The following is a 27,486-nucleotide window of genomic DNA, read 5'->3' as shown; positions in this document are numbered from 1 at the left end:
AAATTCGTAATTAGATTTTTCAAGTAGGGATTCAGTTCAATTTTCAATAAATAAACATTAAATTACGAAATAACTGCTTTTTTAAAAAACTATATGACCCGTAAATAAACTGTATTTTGTATTTGAACCAGACTGTACCTCTTGTCACGCACACAAAATCACTGTATAGGTATGTACAAGGTTTACCCACACATAGGGCCGCAAGCACAACTGAGTTGAACTATCTGTATTTGGCAACTTACGCTAAGGCCACAGACTCCTCCCCGGTCCGCGGAGGCCCGTGTTGCTCTATGGCAAAAACATAGCAAAGTTAAAATGACTAAACTGTCATGAACGTATATATTTTATTCAGTTTATTATATTATTACTTTATTACATGTCTTTTATGTAATCCAAGAATTGGGTTATTCTTATAAGTAACTAAGATAATACCAATTAAACAATCTCTCTAATTCTGATACGCCGCTTTTTACGGAATTGGTATTTCAACGGTATGGCCGGATAAAAGACAAATAATAAACTGAATTAACGTGTTTATATCAAAACTAGTGTTAAATCAAAGGTCATGTGAAGATACGAAGCAAAGACTTGAATGTACCTAAAAATATTATATATTTTAACATATGTATCACAGTGCATGTCCGTGCCAGACAGACGAGTGATAACCACATTGAAATATTCGAAGTACCGCGTGAAGCCCGTCGTCGTGAACGGCGAGCCCGCGCTCAACTGGCAGGTACCCTACCTGGTCTCCATCAAGGAGCCAATCTCTAAGAGGGGAGTTCTTAAACTGTGGGCAAACTTATGCGGAGGAAGTATTATAAAAAAAGATGTAATACTGACTGCAGCTCATTGTTTCGAAGGCGACAATTTTTACTATGCCAAGCGATCCCATATACTTAGAGCTGTGGCCGGGAACATACACACCTCCCTGCAACACACCGGAGAGTCCGGCCGGTCTAAAGCTGGCTCACAATGGAGACAATTCAAGACAATTCACCTACACAAAAAGTTCAATTTCCCGAACAATGATTTAGCCCTCGGGTATATGGATTATCCTTGGGATTTCGAACAAACTGGAATAAAACCGATTACAGTGGCGCGTACCACGACGGACAGGCTAGGGGCGTGTATTACGGCCGGATATGGAAAAACTGGTCATAGAACGAAAGATAATACGTCACAAGTACTGCTTCTGGCGCCGATCGACACGATGCCGCGAGTGCAGTGTTCGTTGCTGTGGGAAATGAATATGGATAAGTTTGTGTGTTCGAACTCGCTGCGGACGGATGTGTCGGAGGGCGACTCTGGCAGCCCGCTCACGTGCGTGCACGCGCAGGACGGCGCCGCGCGCGACGGGCGCGACCTACTCGTCGGCGTCGTCAGCGGGAAAAACTTCGACAAGACCACGCTCTTTACCCGCGTCTCTGCCTTCCACGACTGGGTCACTGCTAATATGTCCGATCACCAATATTCCTTTTCCGACGCTGTTCGACCACAGGCGTTTTTGTTATATTTTTATGTACCTTATTTCTTTGTTTGACAATTAAATTAGGTATATGATAGTAACCAAAAATAAATTGTATCTAAACATGACTTTTGTTAGAAAGTTATTTATTCAAGTAGTATATACGCTCAAATTCCCGTTCCCTATCAAGGTCAGTCGAAATTTATTTCACAAAAACCTCTATCGTAAAAGTATCCTTCAACCTACAAGTTGTATAAAGAAAGGGCTCAAATCAAACTTGCGTCATCACTAAAAAATAAATTTATTACTTTTATTTTACAAACAATAAATTGTCTTTTATAAATCTTCGGCATTACATACCTTTCATTATACACCGTTAAAAATACATTGACTGATAACATTTGTAAATTCTCGTAGCAGGTTCACGAAACGTAAACGATGTCATAGTTGTGTTACATGATTGCATGCTTATTCGGCGATATTCTAACACATGTCACTGTTTAAATAGGTTAAATTATTTAATGATTTTATGAGTGATGTATACTAAGTTATAATTAACCATGGAGATTATACAGGCTGACAGAAGAGTTAGTCTACTTGTGTGGCAACATACTGCACTACAACGGGTAGAATTTAAAAATTTCATTCACCAGGGCTCAGACCAGGGGCCTAGAAAAGCTGCCAACGTTTGGATAAATCTGTAACATATATTATAACGCAGATACGCTACATTAACGATTCGTTTAATTTGTTGCATCAGTATACATATAGGTTACAGTACAGTATGTCCCAGTAAATCCTAATTATTTGTTATTTAGTTACAATTGCGCACATAATAGTATTAAAGGAATTAATACCCAACAATTACGGTATAATAATATTGTGAACAGCGGTAGTTTAAGATTAAGACCCCGAGTGTGATCAGTACGGTCACGAGCATTAATATGTATATGTCGTGGCCAGATCTTAAAAATGATCATTTCATGATGTGATCGACCATTTCATGAAATGGTCATATTTTATGAAATGGCCAACTTAAGTTGATCATATCGTTAAAACGTCAACGTTTAATGATATATCAATCAACGTTTGGCCATATCGTTAATGTAGGCGGTGTCCATGCTATGTGGTGTAATAAAAATGCGAATAGTCGATTAGTTTCTTAGGTTCAAAATTATGTACCTATTCGATATGGAAAATTGAACAATAACATTGATTCATCGATTATGAATCAAGTTTTAAATATAATCGACACCAGCGCCACTATCGGTGGATAATGTTACTAATTTTACGATATGATTGGCAACGTTTGGCCATATCATGAAATAATCATGCATTTAGTTGCTCATATCGTTAAACGTTTTGTGTTCATTGATCTGGCCAAACTACATCATGATGTGGCCAACGAATGATATTCTATTTCATGAAATAAGCACATCATGAAATGATCAATTCTATGATCTGGCCACGACATATACACTTTGGTACACACATTAACTTTTTTGACAAATTGAGCTGTAAGTGTCACTAAATGTCAAATAAGATAGTGCGACAGAGTCCTAAAGTGGGTACATTATATTGCTCATGACTGTACTACCCGCTGTACTAGCTGGTGGCTGTTCTACAGCGAGTAGTTTCTCGTCCGAGCGCGTCACATATTTGTTCGATTAGATATAATAACTGGTTTAATCGAAACGTTTGCAACTTGGCTAGACCCTCTGGTAATTTATCTTTTAGGTGAGTTATAGCTTTTAGTCGTAGCAAGCTACCAGTCAACTAGAGACCAATTTATTGGGGAACGCAACAACCTGAATAAAGACTATCTGAAGTTAAGGAGGAACAGGCTGGAAGGACCTTCCGTACAAATGAACATACAGAAACTATAATAACACATCAATGTATAAAATGTATTGGAAGATGTGACACAAATCATAATGTAGGTAATTTCACATTCAACAACAGTACACTAACATAGTTTTGAAATATAAAACAATATAAGGGTTATACCTTTTTAAAACCTAGTTTAAACACAAATGCTGAAGGGCTTATAGGTGAAATATAAAAAAAAAATACTATCGCTTATATCTATAATCATGAAAACAACATGGCATGCATGACACAATAAATGATGGAAATAATTTAAAATGCAATTTAAATGATTTTTAATTTAGTAATTAATTCAGTCCGGAATAAATAATACTGTAAATGTGTATATCGCATCATAATCTAAGTATTTAACTTCTCAAAAATTGAGCTTTAAATATGGTCCTCTAACTATCTGCAAGCATAACGGTATTTCTTTAGTTCTGATTCCTCTACATATTAAACAAATCCTTATACATTAGTTATGGAAGTGGTTCCACTTCCAACAACCAGGAAGCACTATCCAGGTATTCAATGGTGCCGATTCCAGCCGACATCTCCTAATTTTATTTACAGTTACACCTGTCATTTTTATCTGCCTAAAACGAAAGGGACGCATTAACAGCCGTTAATTCCAAAATGCATGAGTGAATGAAACAACACGGACGAATCAAATAAGCATCATACTGGTCTACAGTTAGTTTGACGTGTACTGTCGACTAAATTCTGGAGGCTTAATACCTTCTGTCTAAAACCATCCCGTTCTTTTTTTCGGTGGACAAAAAATTACAGGTATAACTTAAAATAAAGTTAGTAGGTATCTTCTCGTTTCACCACTAATATCAGTGAACATTCTATTTAATTAAATATGTATACTTATAACATAAATCTGTATATACACAATATTTCACTTCAAGATAATTCCATTTCTTGTGATTCTATACGATAATCTATAATATAACTGTCGTAAGTTTTAGGCGATATACTATGAATAGATAATTTCAATATTATGATAATGAGGTTATTTCATTTCTTTCGCTTCATAAGTACGTTTTTATGTTAGAACGATAATGAACGTAGTAATACGGTTAAATAAAGATTAAAGATTCAACCTCGGAATGAGAGCTAAATAGCTGGAAATTCGCGTAAGTAATAGCGGCGTTTTCCAATTTTCTACTTCGGCTGAAACCTCATATTGAGCTTCAAGATCAAAAAACAGATATTAAAAAAAACATTACTATGCATAACTTAGTTTTTGATCTTTTGACCTTGAACGTCTGGACCTGCAGACGCGTGATTTTATGTAATTTTTCAGCTATGGTGGAAAATGACAAAACGAAGCTATATACAAATTTCCAGCTTATTAGCTGGCATTTCGAGATTCATCTTTTAACGCACCTAATTTTTAGGATGCTGTACCCCTGAGACTCTATTACTAAACCTACGCGGTCTGTCCTAACTTGAAAATTTTATATTATAAAGTTTTAATACACGATACACGTTACGCAGATTCTAGATTCTAGAAGAAGAGGGCAAGTATTGCCATATTTAAAATGTGAAATATAATTTTGTTGGGGTTGCCAACAATCCGTAATAGGCAGACAGTTGAATTTTACACAGATGGTGTTATTATGGCGGATTTACCAACAAACAATTAAAATACCAAAATCTAATGTTTAAAAAGGGTACAAGGTACGTGTTTTTTCCAAGGTTATTTGACGGCTATAGTTTTTGCTTTATAGAACAAATAGTAGGTGCAAACATACATTTTGAGTTTATAATGTCATGATTATTGGCGTTATGATGTCACACACACTGAGACAGACAGAGCGGAGACTTGAGTGCCGAGTTTGGTTTATTAATATGAACGTTTTTGACAACTCTTAGCTGAGAGCGAGTGTGACATTAGTGACACCAGTCCAATTTATTAATAAGAACAGATACTTGAGATCAATCTTGAGTTGACACTCGGAACTTGAGATTGGTTTATTAATACGGGCCTTAGTAATAGAGTCCCATTACGGTAGTTACGACACCCTAAAAATGGAAGTATATGCATATGAAATGATGAGCGATGTGAACTATTAATTAAATGATATCACCGCGGGGTGGGAATGTGAGTGTAGCGGGGCGTCCCTATTTGTCCTGCAGTTGCACGTAGTTCGCGGGGAACAGTCCGAACGCGCCCTTACACAGCCCCTGCCACCAGCCCTCGTCGATCTGAAACAACAAAACTTACATCAGATTCCAGCACTTTCAGTCCTAATCGCCACGCAATCATATAAACGTCAAACCTCACGGATTATATAATATTTTAGACGCAGCATTTTATATTGATGATAATTTAAACCACATATTCTGAGACGAAACATTCACGGGTGATAGGTCAATGACCCGGGGTTTGTATTCATTACATTGCCGGTAAAGTGGCTATGGAATAAGAGCGCGGGGATGAACCGGCGGGTCTCATACAAAATGCGCGTTAGGGCCTTTCCAAGCTCCTTATTCCGTGTTATTTACCATGACGATGTTGGTGATGATGTCATCAGGGTCGAAGGAGATCTCGTCTGGCGCGGCGGCCTGGTAGTCGTAGAGCGCGCGCGCCGTGTACCCGTCCTCGTCCTCGCCCTCCGCCGTCTCCGACTCCCACCCCACCGGGGACACCACAATCGTCGGCTGGCGCTTTATCTGTTAACACGTATGTTTGTTATAGCTACAGCAAAAGTATAGAACCTGTAATAGTGTAAGTAAAGCGTAAACACACCCCGGACACTTCATACAAACAACCTCGTTTTACACAGACATTACACATTGACATAACCGTACACGCGCATCTGTGTGTGTGACGTCTGACACCGTACGATTCAAGTTTTAGGATGGTGTCAATAAACTAATCTCAGCTTTCTCAAGATAATGCGCAAGTCCTTGTTTTTATATAACAACTGTCACATTGGCATAATCTTGAGGGCAGTCTCAATGCTGAGATTAGTTTATTAATCTTTCGAACGCCGGAACGCAGATCTCGACCAGACACAATGTAAAATCTATTGTGTCTGGTATCTCGGCATATGAGAGGTTAATACCACCCTAAAATATGTTCGACTCGGGGGTGAGGTAAACCTAGCCCAGACACTGGTGGGGAGCGTTAGTATTATTCCATTCTGTATTTCGTTTAGATTATATGATAACTTTTTTCGGGAATTTATCGTCATTTCGTTTTCGTTTAGTTACGTATTCTCACTACTACGTTGGACTGAAAGCGAATACAGAACGAAAATACGTTTAGCTGTTTATCATCCGGGACAGGTCGTAAACTTATATTTACTTATGACGACGTAAAAGCTAACTACAGGGACTGTGTCCTTTCTAATTTGATGGTTCATTATATGGGCGATGAGCTAATTGCCTATCGCCATACGGTTGGTCATATCCGTCTTAGACTACTAGAATTTTGTATCCAGTGGCTGGCTGTAACCTGTCTTCTAATTACTTGCGGCTCTGTCAACCTCACTAGGTATGACAGTAGGCATGAGTATAAACTCAACCCGTAATATAAAACAGTATTATGTATGTATGTAAAACAGTATAAAAAAATACATGCATAATGACTTCATGTCGCTTTTTACGGAGGAACAAAATAAAATGATACCTCTTCCCGTTCCTCCATCGGTGAACCGACGAGAGTGACGTCAGGCAAGTTGGCCTGCTCGGTAACATCCTCGGGAGAAGTCGGCTCCGAAACTGGTAGCATTACAGGACTGGCTAGCACCTTGTTGACTGGACTTTTGTGCTGCTCCATGTGCTCAGTCGCTTTGGACGTAGGGTCAGGCTGTTCTTCGTTCTTTAATTTCTCCTTTTCCTGGAAGTAAGAGAAGTAATGTAACATTCTGTATAGTTCAGAACCTATTATCCTCCCGCAATGGAACAGCGTGATAGTATGCGCTTGAGGGGAGGCCCATAGTAGACGGTGTGGAGACTGTTTATGCTATCCGTGACACTTGAATGGATAATTCTTTAATTGAACCTGATAGTCTCGGTACTTGTCACCAGGTGAGAACCCTCAGCGCTCCCCATCTACGATAAGTCACGGAGAAAAAGGTTTGGCAGAGCGTGTTGTCGGTATGTGCAGAATAAATTAAACTGCCGTTTTGTGAATGTTTACTGCAGAAGTATAGACGAAGAAAGTGCAATGCACAATAGAAAAATATCATTTTAACATGTGCGTGTAACGCCAGAAAGGCATTTATCAATGGTAAGGTCATTTTCCTCACCTTCAGAGAAAGGTCCTTATCGGTTTTTTCTCGTTGCTGTCGTATCCTTTGCACAGTTTGCTGCGCTTCCTGAAAAATATGAACTGTTTTAACAAAAAAAAAAACACAGACCAAAACGGCTCTCATTATTTTTCAGGGCTCATAAATATTTAAAGCAAAAAAGGGTCAAAGAGTAATAAATTCAACACATGTAAATTACAGAGATTATACCAGCAAACAAGTTCATGTTTAATTATTAATATTTTTAATGATCTATTCCTTATAAATACGTAGTTCATGTCCCTTATCATTCTAAAAGGCTAAAGCTTCGTCTTCACTAGGCGACATTATTGAGTGCCATGTATCAAATATGTGCTCCCGCATATAACGGACTTTGTTGGACGAGACGTCGCCTGTGAATGTAAGGGAGGCGAACATGCGTGCTTGCTTGGATGAGATGATCGTCGTGAAGGCTCTCCTCCATCATCAGCACGTACGCGGACCTCCGCGTACGCGATTACGCGTGTACTCCGTGTACGCGATTGTCACCTCAATCGCGTTAACAATCATGTCACAGAAGGTGACAGTGCATTCCCGCTGAAGTGGGTATTGAGATCGGTGAACATTAAAACCAAACATCGTGTGGTGGGAGGTGCGACGGCCGGTGCCGCAATAATAAAATTGCGCTTACAAAAGGCGACAGAGTGTCGATATAAGCACCGATAACAAAAACACGCCTCTTTAACAAAGATAGAACGTTGTCGTGCTGTCATCCGATAGAAATCAGCGCACTCACGTAAGTACTGACGCAGTCATCATCAGCCCATTAACGTCCCCACTGTTGGGGCACGGGCCTTCCCTATGGATGGATAGGGAGATCGGGCCTTAAACCATCACGCGGGCCCAGTGTGGATTGGTGGTTATTAACGACTGCTAATGCAGCCGGGACCAACGGCTTAACGTGCCTTCCGAAGCACGGAGGAACTCGAGGTGAAAACTTTTTTTTTGTGATCGCCCATCCTTTGACCGGCCTTTTGCGAAAGTTGCTTAACTTCAACGATCGCAGACCGAGCGCGTTTACCGCTGCGCTACCGAGCTCCTCACTCCAACTATTATATTATTATAATAATTGTAAACTAGAAAATTAAGCCTGTCGGTATCGGAGAACTACGCATGCGTGCCAAACCAACTAGCTTTCTAGTAACCAGTTTCCGATCACTGTAGGCACAAGTTATTATGACTTCAGTGTCTTTGCGTGTTTCTTTTTTGTGATTAGTAGAAACTCAGATTGTTTGTTAAGTGGAACGTTTTTACAATGATTTATGTCTAATTTAGCTATAGTGGTTGAGTCTGTTTCAAAAGAAATTGAGTTGAGTTTTTGCAAAACGAGTGAAGTGTATTTTTTATCTCTCAACTCAACACACAGTAGCATAGGCGTCAATTTATGTGGTTTTAGTATAGATGTATTATTTATTCGTAGGATGTATCCAAGTCTTGATATAATTGGCTATGACAACTCCCTAGGTGTACATACAAAATTTTAAGGTTTTTATGACACTTTTTTGTATATGTTTGCATAAATAACAATAAAAACATGCAAAGTTTTAAATACATAATTATGCTGAGAATTTAGTTTAATGATGTAAACAAAAATCTCAAAAAGATGAACTTCGCGAGGACTCGAACGCGGTGTGGCAGGGATACATCGCGGCTTTGATATCTGCGCCACCGACCTTCAGCGAAAAACTAAATCTCGTTTGGCAGATCTACGAGCCATTGAAATCAATGCCTTTCAAATTCGCACACAATGTCCAATCAATTACTTATTAAGAGGAACAGGCGTTTCCAAACGCTATAAAAAATAAATACAACATTGTTTTCTCACTCCTACTAAACACTCACAACTTGCCTCAAAAGAATTCGATCTCGAATGACGTTTCATTATCTGTCAAAGAGATTTGAAAGTCTGCGACAATTACCCTCCAATAAAAAAAATTTCAACAAACTAAAATATTAATATTATGTTGCGAGCGACATATTATTATGTTGGTCATGACCATTCATCATCACTAATTTAAGCCACCCTTGTGTCGGAGTAGCATTCTCCGTACTTCTTCTATCGTGTGGGTTGTGAGGTGGGTGTCTCCGTGCTACTTTTTTAGGGAAAAATGTGGCAGTGGTGCGCTCTAGCCTTCCGCCCCGCAGTACCCTGGTCATGACGATTACAATGCTATAATATAGCATAAGCTCACAAGATGAACTAAGTGACCCGCTTCACCGAGCTTTCTGTAAGACCAAAGTAATTGTTCGAGCCAACTGTGTTAGCGAAAACTGCACTTAAAATAAAAAATAAGGGGTTCCAGTCAGCGCTCCCCGGCGAACCACGAATAATAATTATTATATGTTCATTTCCTTTGTATTTTAAAGCTATAAACATTATTATTATAAGTATACTTACCGCTTCTTTTTCCTTGGCCATGTTTTCAAACTTGGCTCTGATGGAGGAAGGCATGGCGCCGGCGATGTCTGGTTTCTGCTTGATGTAATTGGTGCCCACCTTCTCCACCTCGTCGAACCTATGCGCGGACTTGTCCACGCGGTCGGTCTCCACGCCGAACTTGCCACCAAAACCCTAGCAACGTAATATTATATATATTGATCGTTGATTTCTCTGGCAGGTATTTTGTCCATTATTTAATTATAAAAAGGAATATTTGATAATATATGTTATAGTATTATATAACTATATTTCTGGAACTATGTACAGTCATGAGCAATATCATATACCCACTTTAGAACCTTGTCGCTCTATCATATTTGACATTTAATGAGACTTACGGTTTAATTTGTCATAAAAGTTAATGTGACATGGTTTCAAAGTGCATACATATTAGTACTCGTGACCGTACAATGTACACGACCGTTGGACTAGTCGATAAGACCCGAACGGAGAGTAATTAACGAACAACTGACATTGATACATTCATATAAAATTATACGTAGGCTCTTATCTGAATTTAGGCGTATAGCTGTGTCAGTTAAGCGCTCCTAGGATTATAGGAACATAAATTGGTTAGTCAAAGATCGTACACTCAATTCGTTTGGATTTGACTAAGTTTTGACCTGGAGATTGACTAGGTAAACCTAGGAGCGTCGGAGCTTTTGGTCTTTACCTATAAATAACATATAGATATTAAGGTATTTATTGTAAGGATCTTTGTAGTATAAAATAAGTCGTTATTGTTATTATAACTGACCTTTTTATGGTCGACTTGACTCGCGTGGGCTGGCGTCTTCTCCTGGTGGTCCCAGCCCATAGCAGACGCGTCCTGTCTGTCCGTTTGTACTCCGAATTTTCCGCCGAACCCGATTGCATAGTCTGTAGGAATTATATGTCATAAAATCATATATCCTGACAAACTTTGTTCATATTTTCAGGATGAGTGGTACAACATTGATAAGACAAATGTGTTATTTCTGTATAAAAAGGTTCCGGCCAAGTAGTAACTGCTACACATACCTACAGAGAAGACATAATAAGACAAAAAAAAACTGTTTATAAAAGCGGTTTTTATTATTTTAAACGATTGCTATGTCGTATGTCATATGCAGCATGAACTAAATATTTTATAACTGAACAATAATAAAATGTCATAAAGAGTCATATCATTGTAATTATTATTAAGGACAAAGATTTTTGAAAACCATGATCACTCAAGATTTCTCATTGGCGCATCGCTAACCGCAGAATACAGAACAAAAAAAAACAACTGGGTTTTGTCAAAATTTAATCATTTTCATTTTAAGAATATAAATAAAAACTTTTAGAATGTCATCATCATCATCACCAGCTCATTAACGTCCCCACTGCTGGGGCACGGGCCTTCCTTGTGGATGGATAGGGAGATCGGGCCTTCAACCACCACGCGGGCCCAGTGCGGATTGGTGGTTATTAACGACTGCTAATGCAGCCGGGACCAACGACGTAACGTGCCTTCCGAAGCACGGAGGAGCTCGAGATGAAAACATTTTTTTTCGGCCTTTGCGAAAGTCGCTTAACTTCAACAATCGCAGACCGAGCGCGTCAACCGCTGCGCCACCGAGCTCCTTAAGAGATTTAGAATGTAAATTAATTAAAATGAAAAATCATTTTTTTATAAAAAAATATCTATTATCTCACAATTGGAATGAAATCGTTTTCATAACACCTGGAAAAAGTTAATTCTCTTATTTATTCAGGCAAACCAAATACGACAGTCACAATGCATTCAACGCGCCATTATTCTTATGCTGCATAATCGTATTTAGCTCGTGTTAAGCAATGTTACCTTGTTATTTTACATAACATATTGTTACGTCAGGCAAATACATTTAAATGTTTAATTTTCCTGTGGTCATTACAAAACAGATATTCTAATTTGATCATGTTACATTAAACATAATCTTGTAAATTTTCACTGTAAATAAATTAAATGTTTTGATTAAATAAATTAAAGGCAAGTAATACAATAACGTGGAGAATGTAAATTAATTTTACGGTCATAAATGATAAAGATCAATATTTTAAATTAGTATACACATCATTTAAGAAGCCGCGGTAGCTCAGTTGGTAGAACGCTTGCCTCTCACTTTGAGGTCGCAGGGTCGAATCCCACACAGGCTTAAACCAATGATTGCCGAATTTGTTTTCGAATTTATGTTTATATCATAAATGATTATCACGTGCTCTTCGGTGAAGGAAAACATCGTGAGGAAACCCACATTCCCAAGAAAAGCATTTTCGGAAGTATTTGACCTAACCTGTATTGGGCTGATTTTCCCTTCGCGGGTTGGAAGGTTAGACAGGCAGTCGCTTCTGTAAAAAACCGGACCTGTCAAATTTTCAGGTTAGGTAAGCGGACCCTGTGAAAAACGAGATAATGATACACATATTTTTTATCTCCTATGCACCTGAATCTAATCTATTTCGTTGATTTCAGCCCCTTATACTGAGTCCCCTTGGCATGTAACGACTACTTACTTACATCAGTAAGTAGTAACAGGGACCAACAGCTTAACGTGCCTTCCGAAGCCTTCGTCTTACTTTCGGACAATCTGGTGATCAGCCAGTAATGTCCTAACCAAACTAGGGACCACAAAGTATTTTTTGTGTTTTGTCCTCATCGGGAAGCGAACCCGGGACCTCCGGATCGTGAGTCCAACGCTCAACCACTGGACCACGGAGGTCTCTATGGTTATAAGCGCATTCAATTTCAGCGGTTATTTTATGTATCGTATTGGAAGAGCGTAGCTTTAAATGCAGTGTAAATGGAGTCAATTTACGTAATACGAACGGTCGCGTGTTATATCAGCATACAATTCCATCACGTTTTCCATGTTGTTTTTACGAAAGAATTTAAATGTACATGACTGTGGTATAATATGTAAGAATCAGAATCACTTATTCAACGTAATTATCATGGATAAACTTGATGAAGGTCAATGTAACATTTTTGAATTTACGTCATTTCGCAAGGTGTTATGGCTGAGGAGATGAAATGACAAGAAACTGCAACAGCAACACATCTTTTAAATCAATGAGGGTACATTACAAGTTATTTAATAACTAGAGGAACACATTCAATACCAGACATTTTTATCATTTAGGTAATCATTAATCTTATAATAAGCTTTTTTACATAAAGTAAGCTTCACGTGAGCAGAATCAGAATCAGAATCATTTATTCAACGTAATTATCATGGATAAACTTGTTGAAGGTCAATGTAACATTTTTGAATTTACGTCATTTCGCAAGGTGTTATGGCTGAGGAGAAGAAATGACAAGAAACTGCAACAGCAACACATCTTTTAAATCAATGAGGGTACATTACAAGTTATTTAATAACTAGAGGAACACATTTAATACCAGACATTTTTATCATTTAGGTAATCATTAATCTTATAATAGGCTTTTTTACATAAAGTAAGCTTCACGTGAGCTTTAAATTTGTTCTCCGACAAATTTAAAATATTATCTGGTATTTGAGCTTTAAATTTATTCTCTAGCAAATTTAAAATATCATCTGGTATTTTATTGTAAAAACGTATACATAACCCCAAAAAAGATGAATTTAATTTACTTAATCTAGAATTTTGAACAACAATTTTATTTTTATTCCTTGTATTGTAAGTATGCCTTTCACAGTTTCTCGGAAGGAGAGATACATTTTTACGTACATACATAATGTTTTCATAAATATATTGACTCGCGACCGTGAGTATATTTATTTCTTTAAACAGCTCCCTTAAAGAGCCCCGGCAACACAGATTATAAATAGCGCGAAGTGCTCTTTTTTGAATGATGAAAATAGTTTCTACATCAGCGGCTCGACCCCACAATTAGAAATATCTAGTATTTAGATAACACTACTTTTTGGAAACTGAATCACTTTAACAATGTGGAACTTCCCATGCTACGTTCCCCAAGAAAAATGAGGCGCTTAAAAAATCCTTCTTCTAATTGCATAGATAAAAGATATATGCATCTTTTACCTTCGTTTTTGAGTATACATGATGACCCTTTTTATTACACAGTACATCTCCCATCCATTGTTATTCTGCTCTAAACAAAGAGCAATATAAGTAGGAACATAGTTGTATACATAATCCGATTCAAATATCAAACAACAATTCTTTCTTTGGAGAATGTTACACCGACAAGGGCGTGGTTCTTTTTCAAAAATTCAAAATTTTAAAATATTTATTTTTCAAAATTGGCTTACAAAGTTAGCGCTTTTTGAACGTCAAAAAAAATTAAATTACATATTATGTAAAAAGCTGTAAAACTACTACCACATCGGAATCTGTAACGCTGAGCGAAAGACGTGGCCAGAAAACCTCCCAGCACAGGGCCCTAGTCCTACTGTTTCATGTTTTCCTTTCTTAAATTAGTGATGATGCTTCTGCCATTACATTACGTTAAATCTGGATAACGCCATCTATATTATTTTTGGGGAACGTAGTCTGGAAAGTCCCTAGTCATCTTGTCGATTTAAGTTTACTGAGTAAGTCTCCTTTAAGCTTACTCGCAGCTTCATAACGGATATCTGGTGATGCTTAGGTTAGTCGCAAACCTAGCTGCCACAGCTAAAAGCCATTGGGCTTATCGAGACAATCATAATACAGTAGTTTATACATTGTGTTGTGTGTAAGCTGTCAAACTATAATTTCCAATACTACTCTGTCTCCATACTTCAGCTCCTATCAAGTTTATCTACGTAGCCAGATATCGCCTTTATGTAGATAGCGTGACCCAGTGTTGGCATCCCCGACAAAATGTTACTTTATATTTTAAGTATGGCAATACTTGCTTTTCATCTCCAGCATGATTTATCTGCATAACGTGTATTGTGTGCTAAAATTATAATTAATATACAAGTGCCGTCAACAACATTGTCCAGCTGTATTATTCCGTACCAACACATCGTGAGAAGTATCGCCACCACCTAGATGCCCACACTCAATCTCAATCATCCGTCCCTTTCCTTTTCGGCGGATAAAGAAATGACAGGAATAACTTAAAGTAAAATTAGGAGGTGTCTGCAGTAATCGGAGCCACTATGTATATAAATGTATAACTGTAAAATGACCTTTCTGCGAGTGATGTTGGTTCGCGTCCTCGCGGTGGTCCCAGCCGACGGCGGAGGCGTCCTTCCTGTCGGTCTGCACGCCGAACTTCCCTCCGAACCCGACGGAGTAGTCTTTCTGCGACGAGTGCTTTTCCACCTGCTCCCTATGATCCCAGCCTGCTGCACTCTATTGTTTATCAAACGAAACAAAACATATATCATATTTTCGATTAAGTAAATGGCACAGAAATATTGCCTATTTATTTTTTACATCATCTTACTTTTGGACAATCAGGTGATCAGCCTGTAATGTTCTAACCAAACTAGGGATCACAAAGTGGTTTTTGAGATTTATACCCACCGGGATTCCAACCTGGGACCTCGGGATCGTCACAACGCCCAACCACTGGACCACGGAGGCATTATATTACATCAATGATTTCAAATGACATTACTCTTATTCTATGTGGAGGAAGCATGAGAAGTGTGTCAAGATCGAAGTAAATGAAATTCCATAGTTTCTGCTTAACCCGGTGTACTCTTATTCAGAATTCACACACACAAACACACAGGACAATGCAACACGCAATTCGATAACAAGAAACTTAAAAGGCATGTTTTCTAAAAGAAATGTAAGTAACATAATTGAACTAGTAACCTTGTCAACCCGATCGGATTGTACGCCAAACTTGCCGCCGAAGCCGTGGGCGTAGTCTGTCTGTGACACGTGCTTCTCCACCTTCCCGACGTAGTCGTGCCCGACAGCCGACTTGTCCATCCGATCCTTCTGTACTCCGAACTTCCCGCCGAAACCTGCACGGAAACAAGTGTTCTAAATTAAGTGAAACCAGTACAGAAAGAAGTGGCCAAAATTCAATGGACAATGTTCATAACATAACATACATAAATAGCCTATATACGTGCTGGGCACAGGCCTCCAATCAATCAACCGGAGGGGAGCAATGGAGCATACGCCACCACGCTGCTCCACTGCGGGTTGGTGGAGGTATTTTTTACGGCTAATAGCCGGGACCCACGGCCTAACGTGCCCTCCGAAGCACGGAATCAACTTATTTTTTCAGACAATCAGGTGGTTCAAGCCTGTAAGTCCTTACCAAACATAGGAGTCTCACAAAGTGATTTCGATAATGTCCCCCATCGGGAATTCGAACCCGGACCTCCACATCGTGAGCCTAACGCTCTAACCACTAGACCACGGAGGCTGTTCACAACACAGACAATGTTCATTCCCACGAAAATCTCCGTCAGGGAGAAATCTGATATCGGACAGGCAGGATAACTTCCGCATCATAGTTTAGTCCTAGGAAGGAGCCGGGAACTTTAAGCTGCTTTTGTAACTAATAATCAAAGTTTCATATAGGTATATTGTCTATTCTTTCTTTATCTTTTATCGTGTGGGTTGTAAGGTGGGTTACCAACTTCAACAACCACCTCAGGGTTATCAGATAGCCGCCAAAGACCCCTGATATGACATGTAATGACTACGTACTTACATCTGTAAGTAGTAACAGGGACAAACGGCTTAACGAGCCTTCCGAAGCACGGATCATCTTACTTACGTATGTCCTAACAATGATCACAAAATGTTTTTTGTGACATGTCCCCACCGGGACTTGAACCCGAGACCTCCGGGTCGTGAACCCAACGCATTGTGCGTTGGGCTCTCTAGACCACGGATGGCGCTATATTCTATTAATAATCAGTAATAACTGACTTTTCAAACAATCAATGCTCTAGCATTTTTAAAAAGGAATCTAATACCGAGAACTCATTTATTTTTGACGTATGTTGCGTACCTTTAGCGTAATCAGTCTGGGAAACGTGTTTCTCTGTTTTTCCAACATAATCATGTCCTACAGCAGACTTATCCATGCGGTCCGCCTGCACGCCAAATTTTCCTCCATACCTGGGAATATAATTTTTTTATCGTGTTCATTATACGTATGAAATAAAGTGGTGTACTGTGAAGTTGTGTGGATGCACAAGACACTGAATTCAATATTGTTTTGGAATATCTAGATCATAAAATTGATAACAGGATATGTTAAAATAATAAGCGCGGAACTAAGTCTATGGTTAAAAGTGAAAGAAACTTAAACTTATTATTATTATTTTTATTAAACTTTGTGAGCCCATTTACCCCCAGAGGGAGGGGAGTATCCATAGCATTATTTTTAGATACAAAAGGCATGGGACGTTTATTGGTGCCATTTTTAATCGCTGCACGAAAGTAACTGGTAGAGGCCTGACATTTCTCGAGTCATTATAGTGACAATTTTGTGATACTTTTTTCATTAACGGCATAAGCATGTCATGTCAGTCGTATGTTACTGTAAGTAAATGAAAAAAAAAATGCAAAAGACAATAATTCTCATGGAAAAAGACTGAGGGACTTACCAGGTTATGTTCTTTAAAATCTACACAGATGGCACTGTACAGATTTTCCTTCGTTTAACCTTCTGATTTTTTGGATAACAGACAGCTGGCTCTTGTAATTACACCCAGGCACAATTACATCTTCCACCCATTATTATTTTGATCAAAATAAAGAAAAACAATATAGGAAGCAAATAATTCTATACATAATCTGATCCAAATATCAAGAAACAATATTTTTTATATAATTATGCTTCTGCCATTACATTGATTTTTTAAATAATTATATGAATACCCGAGTAATGAAAAAATAGGTAATTATCACGTTAGATCTGTACAACGCCATCTATATCGTTTTTGGGGAACATACCCTGGAAAGTTCTTCATTCAACTTTAACCAACTACATCTCGAGACGGATGCATTTTAGACCTTAACTGTCATAGTAACTATTATTAATATATTATGAATGCTCTCTATACTGCTGAGCAGAAGTTTTGATCGTGCGCAGACAATGCATACAAATTTTAGTAAAGGAGACTGACATTGCAGAATTCGATAATTCTTAGAAGTATCTCTATCATTGAACTAAGTACCCAGACATTACCGAGCTTTCGTAAAAATAACTGGTGAAACAAATCAAAATAGGTAAGTATACATAATATATTGTATACTCCTGTCATGAACACATATTTTAAAAGAAGTTTCATTATCTGCAAGTAGATATCTCAATATCTAACATGAGTATTAACTAGGTTAAAATTAAAAGCTGCATAATGATGGAATTTATATGGACTATTAATTTACCTGCACTTTTATCGTCCCAGCAAATGGGCTTATAATTTAAAAGTATTTTTATGATTTAAAAGTAAACAGAAAAGGCGGGAACGGAAGTGAGAATTACGCGGTGAACGAAACAAATGAAGAATGGGGTTGGACTTGTGCCCTGACTTTTCTAGGAGAAGTTGGTTGTGGAAAGAATTACGATGGAAATTAATAAATAATTGGTAAAGTCACCCAATTACAGTGTTTTCTTGAAACTCCTATGTCAGGGTTGATGAGGTCGGACACATGAAAGAAGAACTCCTTTTTCTTTGACATTTCTATTGGTAACCACTATATTCTCCTTGTCGACAACTATCTACAAACCGCTCATTTCAGTACAGGGAGTATCCCTTCTGTATGCAGTATTATTATTTATTCTATGTCGGCAGATGAACCTGGATATAGGTTAAAAGTTAAGTTTTAGGTATTTAGAGAATGTATCCATCCATACACAAAAACGGCAAAAACAATTTTAGTGATTTATGCTTTCCTGAATTACAATGTAGGAGCAATACATGATATGGTTCTGAAATATTGATTTCCTGTTATGTGTTGATGACAGCATCAATCATAAAAGAACCAAAGCTTATTTATAATGGATATGAGTATAATTTTTCCTTATCACATCTTTACATGAACCCAAGGATTTAATGATATTTAAATAACATTAGCAGCCTTGACACAGAAATTGTTTCTAGAATACAATATAATACTATATATTTATTGCACATAAAGCAAACAACGATACACAAACAAAGACTACTTACCCTAAGGATGGTTTCGGGCCATCATCATACTGTTTCTTTTTTGCTAATTTGTCTGCTTCCAAGACCTCTTCTCTCAGCTTTGCCATACTGAAATAACATTATAGAGTCTTAAATAACAGCATAGCACAGGTAGGTATTTCATCTCATTTGCGAGTCACACATGACCTGACTATCAACAAGTAGCACTGAGTCACTGGGTACTTCATATTTTGCATTGGATATTTATAAATTGAAAGTGAATGACCTGTGCATGAAATCCTATCATAATATATGACAAACAAATTGCAGTCTGAGACAAAGAGAAAAATATAAAAGATATCATCCTGTTTTTGTTCCTTGTGTTGTGTCTGACTTGGTGAACAATTATGTATTGTAAGAATGTAGTATGGATAAAAGACTGATAGTTTGTCACAAAACATAATTATTATCTTAAGAATTTTTTCAGCCTTTGGTTTTGATTTTATACAAGACCAATAAATAACCCGGCCCCAGGCGGCTCAGAGTCATCTTGAGGCAATTCTTGTTCGGCGCCTCCATGCCGCAGGGGTGGGCCCCTCTTACTTCAGTAGGCCAGAGTGAGATGGTGGCTAAGTTTGGATAGGGACCCAGAACTACAGGGTATAATGTAGAACCCTCACCCAGGGATACTGGTGAAGACCTCAACCGTTACAGAGTGGAGGTGGAATCCATCATTATGGCACTGCAGGACGGAAGGGGCAAGTCGCAGGGACTGTAATCTGGGACCTGACACAGGGTAGCAGTAACTGTCAATACTATTCAGAGGTGGAGGACAGGAGTTCTAGTACAGCTTTGAAATAGACTTCTCTGGATGCCATCCCACTCGCGTCACATGGAATACTGCAGGAAAATGCTGCACTGATAAGAGTGTGGATCCTAAATTAGTGATGATGAATTTTTTCATAATTTAGTTGTAAGTACTTTACATTGTAAAGGCTACCATATCTTTTAATTTACAACTTACTCAATAGCTTCTACATTTCGCCCTCCTGGTCCCCATCTCTGTTCATGCTCTGTAATATCGTTCACAAAGTCGGGGTCCGTCTCCCAGTCATCAGCCTCTGCCGGAGCCGGGGCAGTTACGTCTGTTGCCGCTTTCCACATCTAACAAACAAAATGTTATTGATGCCATTGTCCACACATTGTTTGAATTGCTAATAAATGAAACAAACAATACAAATACTTCATTCGCTTTTACAGTTGAACAGATTGGCTTATATGTACACATTAGTAGTAACATAAGTGCAAATACACAAAATATGTAAACACAAAAAACAACAAGCTGCAAATGTAACACAACAAATTAAGAGTATGACTATTTTATGAATAACCTATAATGGATCACCATTATAGTAATGGCAAGGGAAGGTACTTATCAAAGTAATGGCAAGGGAAGTTCATGGAAATGTTAGCAAGTCTAAATGTAGCAATTAATACATACAACATTACACAAAATATATGGGGTTGATGAATAATAATTGAGTGACACATCTATACAAAACACACCAGGCACTCTTCTTACCATTTTAGCAATATTAAACTAATATAATAACTTTGAATGTGTGATTTTGTCTAAGATATCGTATCTATACTTTATCTTGACGTCTAAAGGCGATTAATAGTAGTGTAGTCACCACACACGAAGAATTCAATTTCTAAACAAGAAATTAAAGCATTAGCCGCCTTATTATAGGAAAATATTCAAGTACAAGGTTTAAACTAGTTTTGTTATGGTATTAAATGCGCCATTTATTACGAAATTTTGTTCCGAAGTGTAAAGTAAAAAATATAATTCAGGAGAACTTGTAGATTAACTTGTAAGATACCTTTAGTCAGCGCCGATTTCTCCCACGTCGTCGCCGTAATTTGACGCTCAGAATTAATCTATCTAGACCACACTGCCTGTGATATTACTTGTGGAACAAGTGATTAAGGAAAGGGGAAAAATATTGAAAGTAGATAGACCTAAAATGTCCAAAAAGTAATTGTAACTTGACAAGGCTCAGACTGACGTTTGTTTGGCCGCTCGCTAGCCGTACCGCGCGCGCCCCTCCCCTCTTCTCTTCTTTCGGGAAGTTTGGTCGGACCAAGTCGGGCACACACACACCACACACCGCCACACACAGTATCCACCGCCCGGATATGCGTCACTTGATGTGTTTGTAATTCAGTAATATAGCGCTATATTTCGATGCATACCTAACTAAAGTAAGTAAAATGTTTAGGATTTTCCTGGCTTACAATTTATTTTTATTATTACTCATCATTTTCTTTCTTTACCCTTTTTTAACCTTAAACAACACACACACTTATCACTTTTTTTCAAAGACCAAGACATTTTTTTATTGATTTTATCGATCAAAATTTTCGCTAAGAAAAACAGGATTACGTACCTACGAAGCAACAGAAATTCTTATTTTGACCTTTCGTAAAAAGCAGTTTCAAATTGACTAATAACACCCGTATTCTCAGATGTCACTCAAGATTTCCTCCACTCGACTCAACCTTGGTTGAGGATTTTTGGTATTCATAGTTGACATTTACGTCCTCGACTTATGGTTCTTCCTCACTGGAGGTGAGTAAAAATTGAGGAATGAACTGTCAAATGTAAGGTACCTCGTGACCTACCTTAAGGACTACTCAACGCTTGAAATCCGTGCGAACGCTTGTTGTGACGATACTTTTTATATTACAAACTTCGATTTTTGTTATTAAAATGAGTGATAGTGACTTATATAGTGACTTTGAAGAGTTTATGGATTATGTTTATGATAATCCTTACGATTATCCGGCGCGGAAATATATCAGAGACGCTCAAAACCCTTTGGAATGTTACGACGAAGAACAATTTCAAAAACGCTTTCGATTTAGGAAAGATACCGTTGTTCATATGATATTGCCACTGATTGGATTGCAATCAAATGTAACCAACAAAGGGTTACCTTTACCACCCATATTGCAACTACTCATAGCGTTAAGATTTTATGCTACAGGAAACTTCCAGGTAAGTTAGCCATTCAAGCATTTATATAATTACTTATCTACAGTTATAAAAAATATTTACCAAACTATTTCTGTTTCAACAGATTGTTTGCGGAGACCTGCATAAGATCAGTCAGCCAGTTGTATCTAAAATCGTGGCTAAGCTATCGAAAATATTAGCAATGAAAGTAGTTGAGTTTATCAAGTTCCCTGGAGCACACGAGAGAGCCAACGTGAAGAGAGCATTTTACCAACGTGCTCAATTCCCAGGGGTAATCGGGTGCATTGACTGCACTCACGTACCAATTAAAAATCCGAGTCGGGAAAATGGAGAACTTTTCAGAAATAGAAAAGGTGAGTTCTCTATAAATGTACAACTAATATGCGGGCCACAAATGTTGATTTACGACATTGTGGCAAGGTGGCCAGGATCTGCCCATGATTCCCGCATATTCAGCAACAGCCGTTGTAGTATGCGCTTTGAAGAAGGGGATTTAGTAGGTGCTGGCATACTTTTAGGGGACAGTGGATATGCACAGTCGTCTTACACGTATACTCCCGTGCTAAATCCACAAACACCAGCTCAGGAGCGCTACAACAGATCCCATATCAGTACTAGAAATATTATAGAAAGGCTGAATGGTGTCCTGAAAAGAAGATTTGCTTGTTTAAGCAGGAAGCTTCAGAACAAAATAAAAAATGTCCCTAACATCATCGTGGCATGTGCTGTATTGCACAATATCAGTGTTAACACTAACCAAGAAATGCCAGAACCCTTGAGGTCAAGGATAGACCCACCAACACCTGTTCCAGACAATGAACGAGGTAGTATTATAAGAGCTAGTTTAATCGCAAGACATTTTAGTTAAGTATAATTTTGTTATGTTAGTTATGTTTCCTCAGCAAAAAGAACGCCTTTTGTACCACTTGCTTCTTGTATTTAAATAATAAAGAGTTACTGTATTGTGTTATGTACTAGTTTAGTTTCTATCTAGTTGTTAGATATGTATTAAATACCTATAATATTATGTTATAATTCATATAGAAAAAGTTCTTAGAAATATTCTTTAAGATTCCATTATTTGTATCATAGTTAAAATTAGTTATTGCTCCAAATACAAGGGATATGCTCAATAAAAAAAATGTTATAAAAACTATCAATTTATTTCTTTCTTTCCCTAGAAAGATGCAGCTCTGCTAGCTCTCGCTTAGCTCGGCTGCATAGCAGCAACTCCTGCGCACTTTCCTTTTCAAGGCGAGCTTTATGATATGTCTCCTCAGCTGCCTTTACGAGCCACTCCCGCTCTGCTATCCTCAATTTGTGTAGCTCCTCCTCCCTGTCCACTATCACCTGATATCTATCCTTTCGCAAGGTGAACTCCTGATTAATTACATGAGCCCGAATGTTCTTTGAAGCTGAAACGTAACAAGAAGATATGTTAAAACGCACGAAAGTTCACAGGCTTAATAAACACAGTTACTTATAATAAAAATATTTTTTAACCGATCCTTTTTACTCCGAAGTGAATACGTTTAACTGGCTAATATAAAAAAAGGTCACCACAAGTGCTGACAGATGGCCATCACATTCACAGATGTGAATGTAAACAAAAGATAAGAAAGCTCTAAAAACTTTTGTGGACGGAGTTGGGTCGCGCAAGATCAGCATGGGGTTTCTAGGAATTTGTTACCAAAAATACATTAGAAATTATTTTAGTTACTTATAAAGCAGATTTTGTTCAACAATATTGCTATAATAAGAATACCTTGAGTTTGAGAAGGTGCTCCATAATCATGTTCTCTCAATCCAGTTGATGGTCGACGAGGTAGCTCTACTTGTGCCACAGGAACAGACTCTACAAATAAAAAAATCCAAATATGTTACTTAAATAAGGTTACATAAGTGTTCATTAAACACACCTCTTTCTTAAAATCTTTAAAATCTTCACACTGGTTTAGATTACTTGTAATAATAATCAAGCCTATAGTTTTGTTTAAATGTACTAGATAATCAACTTAAGAAAATATCTAAGAAAATACCTTGAATTAGAGAAGGTGGCTCATAATCGGAGAGACGAGACCCGGCTGATGGACGATATTGATTATCCATTATTTCAATATCAACTTCCACAGGAATAACTTCTGCAAAAAAGGCAAAACATAATGTATTCTGCAAAAAAAAATATGTTGTTTATTGTGTTAGAAATGGCAAAAAATATAGCTTAACTATTATACTTTGTATTTGGGATGGTCCTTCGCCAGGTGAGGTATTAGCGGGTGCTGCAGGTGCAGGGAGATCGGGTACTGGGGCTAACATGTTGTGGTCCAACACCATATCTGGAATGAAAATGTTATCAATTGCTATAATTTTTACTTGCAAGAGCCACTCGGCGAAATTCTATTAACTTTCAACTGAACATAGAAAAGAGATATAAAAAACATACCTTTAGTAAGTGGAATAAGGTATGTATGTATATCCTGATAACTCACCACTATCACTATCAAACACGCCTTGTAGCTCTATATTTGTGGCATCCAAAAGAGCAGCATCAATAGCCTCCTGGGAGCCTTGAGAGGTACTAGCTGCATACAACCCACCTCCGGTCCTCATGCGTTCCCTTCCAAATTCAAATGAAAAAAGAGAAGCTTAAAAATAACATTACTTACTTTTAATAATCTGTTAGAAGAAAATTGGCCGGATTGTCATTACATATTCACTGATGCCTCTAAACATTCCTCTACTGGCTGTGTAGGGGTGGGTGTTTTTCATTCTCAATATGATATTGTACAAAGAGTAAAACTTCCTCCTGAATCTTCTGTGTTTACAGGCGAGTGTTATGCCATATTTAAAGCCCTTGAATATATCTTAATTTTTAAACTAACTAAATCAGTAATATTTTCCGATGCTAGGAGTGCTTTGCAAGCTCTAATTAGGTTCCCTTTTCGATCTAAATCTTTCCCTATAATCATTGATATTCGGGACAAATTGTTTAAATGTCAACAATTAGGATATTCAGTTTCTTTTGCATGGATTCCTGGCCACAATAACATTCCTGGTAATATAAAAGCAGATCAACTAGCCAATAGGGCTGTTGACGATGGTGACTTGTTTCCCTATAAGAATTACTGCCACGACCTGGGTTCTCTGCCAAGGGTATATCTCCGAGATCAGTGGAAGCAATCTTGGATAAGGAGCTCTGAGTCAAAAGGAAAATATTACTTCTCTATTCAAAGAGACATTCCTGCTAAACCCTGGTTTTTTAAATTGAAGTTGTGCAAACGTGCTACTAGTACAATCATTAGAATGCGATTGGGTCATGTTTGTTCTCCAGCTCATCTTGCCAGACTTCAGATAATTCAGAGCGATGCTTGTGAGTGCGGTACAGGTGTAGGTGATATTAATCATCTATTTCTTTCGTGTCCTCTCCTTGACCATACCCCTTTATATACATTTCTCCATTCTTTAAAAGTTCCTCTTCCTACTTCCATCCCTGTTCTGTTGCACAGTATGAATCCAGATATATACAAATATTTATCTATATGTATTATTAATAATGACCTTAAACTATAAATATCTCCATTATTTTATTCTAATTATTTATATAGAATTCCTGTTATATTTATTTTATCCTCCACCTTTCTGATCCTTTTTCTTTCCAAATTCCGTTCCTTGTTTTTCCTACGAATCCGTTTCCCTATCTTTGTCTGTGGCAAATGCGCAAGCCGCGCGAAGCCAAAACTTAATAAAAAAAAAAAAAAAAAAAAAAAAAACATTACTTACAGCATTGCACTGTGTTTTGTAACAATAGTAAATAATTAAATATTTACTTTTAAGAAAGTATATGATATTTTACCTTTTTTCTTGTGCTAGAAATTGTTTTCTTCTGGTTTTTAAATTGTCCCAACATTTTTTTAATTGTGCCTCTGTTCGCTAAAAGAAATCAAAGGTTTGTTTGTAAGTTTAATCAAAATCAGGAATGATATTAATATTATGTGCTACAATTAGGTACTTACTTTACTATTGGTCTCAATGGAGTTAAATTCTTGTGTAAGGCGTACCCAAGCCATTTTTTTTACATTTGCATTTCCAGCCCCAATAGTTGCAGCAGAATTTAATTTATATTTCAAAACTAATTCCTGCAGACACACTTTTTCGTGTTCAGTGAAAGTTTGTCTTGTTGATCCGCTCGACATTTTGACTTGATAAACACTTTTACAAATCTAATAAACACTTTCACACTCCACAAAGTAGTTTGGGACGGATGATAACTTGCTCAGTGCAAAGTAGTCTGAAATTTGTGTTTGAAATAAACAAAGCCGGTACCGCGAAATCAACTGTCAAAGTCGATTATTAAATTACTAAAGTCAAGGCTGTATGGTCCTGAGATCTTTGCCTGCCTTATATAAGGCGAATTTAAACAACAACAACAACGATTTGACAATTTGTTTGACGTTTAAATTTAAATGTTCCCATAAACTACAAACGTGACCACAGCCAACAGAATTCTATCATGCTGCCAACAAAATAATACGAAAACAATGACGTCATACCTCCACTCTTCCTCGCTGGAGGAAACCTCCGTTAAGGTTGAGGTGCCAACTAAGAATACCGATTTCAAGGAGATTTTGAGAATCCCTTAAGGTGGCCTTGGCTGAGGACCGAGTGAAGGCAGTTTTGAGTAAACATCTTAGAATACGGGTGTAAGTTTCAAGGGCAAAGTTGGAAATTAAATAAGAGCTATAGTATATAGGCTACTAGGAAAAATTTAAACTAAGCGCTCTTTTTTAAAAATCATAATAAGATGTCTCCGATTCCGACTCGCATCTGTTTGGATGACTTGCCGCATACACTGATTCTGCTCACCAACACCCCTAGGTTGTGGTCACGTCTGTTGATGTGTGTGAAATTTCGAGACACTTCTAATCGTATATCGATTCATCTCATCCAGGACTTTCTTTTTGTTGGATAACGAATCCCGGTTCATTAACTGAGGACAACCCAATGGCTCTAACGACAATAATAAGTACACGATTGTGTAGGTACTTGTATTAATTTCTCCCGATAACCATAATACACAGGACTTACCCCGTTTCTCGTACTAACGACACTCTAATAACAAACGTAACCGATCGTAATTTCATATGCGTTGGCGTATTTCCGTAATTTGCAACGTAAAATCTCATTACTCTTATGACCAGCCGATCTCCTCACAAAATCCCTTTGACATTCTATACGTTATCCCTCTACCTCCCTTTAAACTTTATGAGTTGAGACATTATAAAAAATACGGAAGCAGACCGAAAAGGAAA

General features: G+C 37.7%; 4 protein-coding genes across 6 annotated transcripts; 2 read left to right on the top strand and 2 right to left on the bottom strand.

Moving 5' to 3' along the window:
• The first annotated feature begins 637 nt into the window (after window positions 1-637).
• LOC126379731 (chymotrypsinogen 2-like) lies at window positions 638-2,098 on the top strand. The gene is made up of 2 exons (XM_050028546.1): window positions 638-1,458; window positions 2,044-2,098. Exons 1-2 carry the CDS (start codon window positions 638-640, stop codon window positions 2,096-2,098), a joined length of 876 nt encoding a protein of 291 aa, XP_049884503.1.
• On the bottom strand, window positions 1,753-27,389 carry LOC126380193 (src substrate cortactin). Of its 3 annotated transcripts, none has more exons than XM_050029450.1 (12): window positions 27,263-27,389; window positions 20,159-20,298; window positions 19,177-19,263; window positions 17,007-17,116; window positions 15,848-16,002; window positions 15,211-15,376; window positions 10,839-10,960; window positions 10,040-10,213; window positions 7,603-7,671; window positions 6,981-7,190; window positions 5,852-6,019; window positions 1,753-5,551 (listed from the first exon to the last, which is right to left on the bottom strand). In XM_050029450.1, exons 2-12 carry the CDS (start codon window positions 20,296-20,298, stop codon window positions 5,468-5,470), a joined length of 1,485 nt encoding a protein of 494 aa, XP_049885407.1. In that variant the 5' UTR covers window positions 27,263-27,389; the 3' UTR covers window positions 1,753-5,467. The 3 variants fall into 3 exon arrangements, with proteins under 3 accessions (XP_049885407.1, XP_049885406.1, XP_049885405.1); XM_050029449.1 differs by lacking the exon at window positions 27,263-27,389 and adding an exon at window positions 21,021-21,277; XM_050029448.1 differs by lacking the exon at window positions 27,263-27,389 and adding an exon at window positions 20,717-20,833.
• LOC126380194 (putative nuclease HARBI1) lies at window positions 21,657-23,045 on the top strand. Its single transcript, XM_050029451.1, has 2 exons — window positions 21,657-22,198; window positions 22,281-23,045. The coding sequence occupies exons 1-2, from the start codon at window positions 21,911-21,913 to the stop codon at window positions 23,043-23,045; spliced, it is 1,053 nt and encodes a 350-aa protein (XP_049885408.1). The 5' UTR covers window positions 21,657-21,910.
• Window positions 23,307-26,519, bottom strand: LOC126379730 (uncharacterized). The gene is made up of 7 exons (XM_050028545.1): window positions 26,191-26,519; window positions 26,031-26,107; window positions 24,667-24,794; window positions 24,412-24,513; window positions 24,217-24,360; window positions 23,943-24,032; window positions 23,307-23,592 (listed from the first exon to the last, which is right to left on the bottom strand). Exons 1-7 carry the CDS (start codon window positions 26,368-26,370, stop codon window positions 23,339-23,341), a joined length of 975 nt encoding a protein of 324 aa, XP_049884502.1. The 5' UTR covers window positions 26,371-26,519; the 3' UTR covers window positions 23,307-23,338.
• Window positions 27,390-27,486: the final 97 nt, after the last annotated feature.

This window comes from Pectinophora gossypiella, chromosome Z (genome assembly GCF_024362695.1).
Source record: "Pectinophora gossypiella chromosome Z, ilPecGoss1.1, whole genome shotgun sequence".
Classification (NCBI taxonomy): Eukaryota; Metazoa; Arthropoda; class Insecta; order Lepidoptera; family Gelechiidae; genus Pectinophora; species Pectinophora gossypiella.
This window is presented reverse-complemented; position numbering and strand designations above follow the sequence as displayed.